The 6000-nt window shown below is 39.2% G+C and overlaps 1 protein-coding gene across 1 annotated transcript; it reads right to left on the reverse strand.

Moving 5' to 3' along the window:
* Positions 1-2367: 2367 nt before the first annotated feature.
* On the reverse strand, positions 2368-3318 carry LOC101081249 (olfactory receptor 52H1-like). The gene has a single exon (XM_003992895.5). It carries the CDS (start codon positions 3313-3315, stop codon positions 2368-2370), a length of 948 nt encoding a protein of 315 aa, XP_003992944.2. The 5' UTR covers positions 3316-3318.
* Between the last annotated feature and the right edge of the window lie 2682 nt (positions 3319-6000).

Genomic DNA, 6000 nt, shown 5'->3' on the forward strand with positions numbered 1-6000 from the left:
CTCTGTCTCTCAAAAATAAATAAATATTTTTAAAAAATAAGAAATCAGACAGATTTATTAGCTTTATACTCATCATTTATTATTTATATGATGCTGAGCATATTATTTAACTTTTTTATTAAGGTAAGATTCACATCACATAAAATTCTCCATCTCAACCATTTACAGTGTGTCATTTAGTGACTTTTAGTGCATTTACAATGTTGTGCAAGCATCACCACCATCTAATTCCAGAACATTTTTATCACCCTGAACAGAAACCACATTCTCACGAAGAAGTTACTCTTTATTTCACCTTCCCCCAGTCACCTCGCCACTACTAACTGACTTTCTGTCTCTATGGATTTGGCTATTCTGGACTTTTTACATAAATGGAATCATATGATACAGAAGTAGTCTTCTGTGTCTAGCTACTTTCACTTTGCATAGTGTTTCCAGGGTTCATCTGTGTTATATTATGTATCACAACTTCATTCCTTTTTATGACTGACAAAAGCCCCATTGTTCAGATTGAATGTATTTGTTTTATCCATTCATCAGTTGATATGCATTTGATATGAGTTGTTTCCATTTTGGGGGCTAATGTAAATAATGCCACTATAACATTTATTTACAAGTTTTGGGTTGAACATCTGTTTTCAATTCTTTTTGGTTTATACCGAAGAGTAGGAATGGTTCATTTGATAATTCTACATTTATCTTTTTGAGGAACTGCCAATCTCTATTCTACAGAGGCTGCACCATTTTACATTCTCACTAGCAATGCATTAGAGTTCCAATTTCTCCGCATCCTCACCAACATGTTATTTCTCATTTTTTAGAAATTACAGTCATCCTGGTGGGTGTGAAATAGAACAATAAGAAGGAATTGAAAAACTGTTTCCTGGGGCGCCTGGGTGGCGCAGTCGGTTAAGCGTCCGACTTCAGCCAGGTCACGATCTCGCAGTCCGTGAGTTCGAGCCCCGCGTCGGGCTCTGGGCTGATGGCTCAGAGCCTGGAGCCTGTTTCCGATTCTGTGTCTCCCTCTCTCTCTGCCCCTTGCCCGTTCATGCTCTGTCTCTCTCTGTCCCAAAAATAAATAAACGTTGAAAAAAAAAATTTTGAAAAACTGTTTCCTTTCACTCCCTTTCCTACCCAAGTTCAAGCTCAGCTTCAGATTCCAGAGGAAATAGTATGTGTGAAAGTCCAGAAGGAAGGAGAATAGAGTTTGAAAAAGCATAAGACATACAGGGTGATTATAGCATGAGGCAGATGTAAGGAGGAAAGGGGGGAGGAAAGGGGAGAGGTGGTCAGCGAACACCATGCAAAAACTGGTTAGCACCAACAATGCTGTAAAAGGCTTTGAAGATATATTAGGGCATCTGAGTTTTCTTCCAAGAAAAATGGGCAACCTGAATGATTTTTTTTTTTTTTGAGAGAGAGAGAAAGTGTGCGCATGCACACTAGAGCATGGGTGGAAGGGGGCGTGAGGGGAGAAAGAGAGAGAGAAGGAGAGAGAGAGAATCCCAAGCAGGCTCTGTGCTGACATGGGCCTTGATCTGTGAGATCATGACCTGAGCCAAAACCAAGAGTTGGTTGCTTAACCCAGTGAGTTACCCAGGTGTCCCATGAATCATTTTTAACTAGAGGATTGACATAATCTAATTGGGGTTTAGTAAGAACATTCTAGTTTCTGAGTAAAAAATGGATGGGAAAGAGAATAATTTGTAGTTAGCAAATTCCAAATGGGGCTGTTGAAAAGATTCAGGACACACACAGAGAAAGAGGTAATCATATTTTAATGTGAAACATGTGAGTGAATTTAAAGGATATTCAGAAGACATAATCAATAAGTGAATTTTGGTTCATGTTTATTGTGAAATTTCAGTTGGATAATGAGGAGGAGCTACCAAATACAGAGTTGGCTATGTGGGATAGAGAAAGAATTGGGAGTAGAGCTTTAGATGTGGGAATTTTCAGCATGCAGATGGTTATTGAATTTAAGAGCTTACTGAGTGGTAAACAACCTATGAATAAAGTACTATTTTTTCTTTTCTTTCCTTTTCAAAATGTATTTAAAGAGGACATTTAAACAAGATAAAAGGACCAAAGGAAGTGTAAACCTATCTTGCATTTATGTTTTTGATCGTAGAAAATTAGGATACTTCCATCTGATGTCTGCCATTTTCTAGGGACTTGAAAAATCCTTACCTTTCTTACTGTAATTCTACCAATGATTTTCTCCAACAGAATTAAGGTCTTGAAATTCATGGGAATTGAATCCATATTGGAGGGCTTCCTGCTACTGATTTACACAAGAAATTCTATTAAATCAATACGATTACTTGACTTTTCATAATTTTTCCTCTCCATGTTCTCAGCCAGGGGTCACTTCATCCCTTTAGGAAAGAGTAGGAGGATGACTTTGTCCCTGATCTGCTTGGTTTTTACACCATAAATGATGGGATTGAGTGCAGGAGGGATTGCCACATAGAGGTTGGCAAATATGATGTGAAAGGTGCGAGAGATATTGTGTCCGAAGCGATGAGTGAGGACAGAGAATATGGCTGGTGTGTAGAATATGAGAATGACACAGACATGGGAACCGCAGGTGCTGAGGGCTTTCTGGCGGGCATCTCTGGATGGAAGATGGAAAACAGCATGAAGGATGAGAGCATAGGAAATACCAATGAGGACCAGGTCTGAGATAATAGTCATCACAGGCACAGCAAAACCATACCAGATGTTGATGGAGATGTCAGCACAGGCGAGTCGGGCAACCCCTATATGTTCACAGTATGTGTGAAGGATGATACGTGACTTGCAGAAGGGCAAACGCTTCACCAGGAAAACAACAGGCAAAATGACACCAAAGCTCCGACCCACAATGCCCACCATGATCTTGACAATTGTCCTTGGTGTCAAAACACTTGTGTATCTCAAAGGGCAGCAAATGGCCATGTAACGGTCAAATGCCATGCCCAACAAAATGGCGGAGTCCAGAAAAAAGCTGAAGTGAAGAAAGAACAACTGGGTAAGGCAACCAGGAAAAGTGATTTTCTGAGCTTTCAACCAGAATATGCCAAGTGTTTTGGGGACACACGTGGTGCATAATATGAGGTCTGCAGAGGCCAACATGGAGAGAAAGAAGAACATGGGTTCGTGGAGGCTGTGGTCCACAGTGATGAGGTAAAGAAGGATGCCATTACCAACAAGGGCCACCAGATAGATAGTGAAGAAAGGAATCCCAATCCAGATGTGGAATTGCTCCAGCCCTGGGATCCCCACCAAAATGAAAGAGCCTGGATTGAAACTTGTCAGATTCAATGTGGCCATCGTGGTAACTGTAATTCCTTGAAGACAAAATGTAATTTTTTTTTCCTAGAACTGAGTGGCCATAAATTCCCTTTAAGTCTTTTACATAACTAAGATCCTTTCATTCCCAACACATAACAAACACTAAGGCAAACACAACCTACTTATTGTCACAATCTCTGTAGCATTTACCAAAGGCTGCCAAGAGACATCAACTAAACCAATAATCCCTATCTATAGACATTACCATAACGATATTGTTACTATATTGGGACTATGTCCCACCAGATCCATGACCTGGGATCATTACTGGCCCCTTGTTGTCAACTAAAGTTCCAAGTTCAGTCTGAAATTTCTCAAAGATGTAAGTATTGAATATCCTACCTGGCATAAGTCTCAGTAACATCTTACTGAGGTATCCATTCAAAGAAATAACAGGGGTCAGATGCGAATTAGCAAATCTGCATTCCTTATTGCCAGTGCATCATTAGGACTCTGGCAAACCAGCCTACTACTGCCTATTTGCCCCAGTTCTTCAATATCTGGAGGAAAATTTTCACCTAAATATTCTTCTGTCAATTCAACAATTCTCAACAACTCATTATTTTTTCACCTGCCAACTTCCTGACCAGCTACCTTATTCTTTCATTACATCATTCTCCCACCACTGGAGCATGGTGATCTGAGGGTTGACTGGGGCTCTTCTTCCTCTTTCAGTCCCTGTGTCTCATCTGCCAGCTCTTCTGATCCTCTTTAAAATCCCTGTTTGATCTGCCTACTCCACTTCTTCTCCACTTCCTCACCTAATCGCTTCAAATCATTAATCATTAATCGCTTATTGGAGCCATGCAATAAGACATCCATCCCATTCTTTCAGTATCTTGCAAGCCTTTTTCTTTATCTCATGCTGCCAGATTTCTCTTAAAATATGAAATTCTTAAGACACTCACAACCTTATTTAAAAATTTGTAACTGGCATTACACCTACAAAATATTTTATCTCCTGCTTGGGAGGCAATAGTTTCCTTTCATATTTTAGTTCTACCTATGTGAATGTGTCTTTCATTCTTCCCTACAAGGCATCCATATAGGCTTCCATAGATCTCTCCATCATTCCTACATCTCATTGCTTGGATTGCTGCCTTTTCTATCAGTGCAATATTGTCTTCTCTCAACATGTGTAAATTCTATTCCTTGCTCCTGATCCTTACAAGCACTAATGTCTCCAGGAAACCTTCTCCAGTAATCCTAAACCATGCAGTCCATTCCCCTGCTTACAAAATCACAGCTCTTAATCATTTTACCAAAAAAAAAAATCAGATGGCTGTATTGAATTTTACATGATTTTCCTGGATTCTCTTTCCTAGATATATGAGCATCCTCTGTTAATGATTGGGAATCCTTCTCGAGGACAAATTTTCTGTTCTCATGTTTCTCTTCCAGAGTAAAAGAAGGCAAGATTTCACATAGAATAACCATTCATACAATCTAAGGAATAAAATTGTTATTCCATTGTTTACTTATTTTTTCACTGTGTCCTCTTTGGGCCAGAAAGTATTGAATATATATATTTGTGTACACACACACACACACACACACACACACAAATATCCTTGGCTTATTTTTACTTCCACCATCTTCAAAGACAATAAAAGTGGATTGAGTGTTTTTTCAAATCTCATTCTAACCTCTGTAGTCACATCTCTGTCTCTCTCTACAAACTTTTCTGTCTCCCTTTTCTACTTATAAGACCACTGCAATTACATCAAACTCACTCAGATAATCCAGTATAATATCCCTATTTTAAAGTCAAGTGATTAGCAACCATAAATCTCCTTTGACATATAAATAACTTACGAGCAGGTTCTAGGGGTTAGGGTATGCATATCTTTGCAGGGCCATTCATTAATCTAGCTACCATAACGTTTTTCCGGATCGTCCCCATCTGTCTCCCCAAGACCCCTACCACAATTACCACATTCAGATAATACTCACAGACACCTTATTCTGATGTTAGAAAACCAATAAAGGGCTTGAAGAGGATAAGTTCAAGATGAGAACAGAAAGGTGCAGGAGGTAACACCATTGGGGAGGACATGTAAAAAGAAAGAAGCATACCTAGATGAGAGGTGAGGCATGGGAACAAAGAAATTTAATTCCACCCAGGAAAGACAGACATACCTGCACAGCATAACTTTTTATTTCTCATTGTTTTTCTCAGGGGATGGAAAGACTTCAAAGTGAGGGCTCTGAAATATAGGGGGACTCCAGGGACTCCAGTCAACAGTGAATACTATTAGGATTAGTGCGTAAATGTTTACATTAATATTTTCCTGATCTAGAAATGACATCATATATAAACATGCTTTGATGCAGAGTTTTAGATAGAGAGGAGAAACCAGGAAGTGCTAGAATTCCTGTGTAGAATAGTCATTCACAGATACTCAAAAAATAATTTTTGAAAGAAAAAACAAATTAAAATAGCTAGGCTCCTGGTTCTGACTGGGGAGAATGGTGTGATAATAACCCTTTAAATTCTGGATCCCAAATGTTTATGTGAATGTTTGGAGAAAAGACAGTAGACTGGTTAGGGATGTGGGTAAGTTCTGATCATATGGTTGTAGATATAAACATCACCTTTTAGCCCATTGGATAGGGCTTTCCGGTTTCTAGTTGTAACTGCATCGAGGTACTTCTTAGACTGAA

Source organism: Felis catus, chromosome D1 (assembly GCF_018350175.1).
Source record: "Felis catus isolate Fca126 chromosome D1, F.catus_Fca126_mat1.0, whole genome shotgun sequence".
NCBI lineage: Eukaryota > Metazoa > Chordata > Mammalia > Carnivora > Felidae > Felis > Felis catus.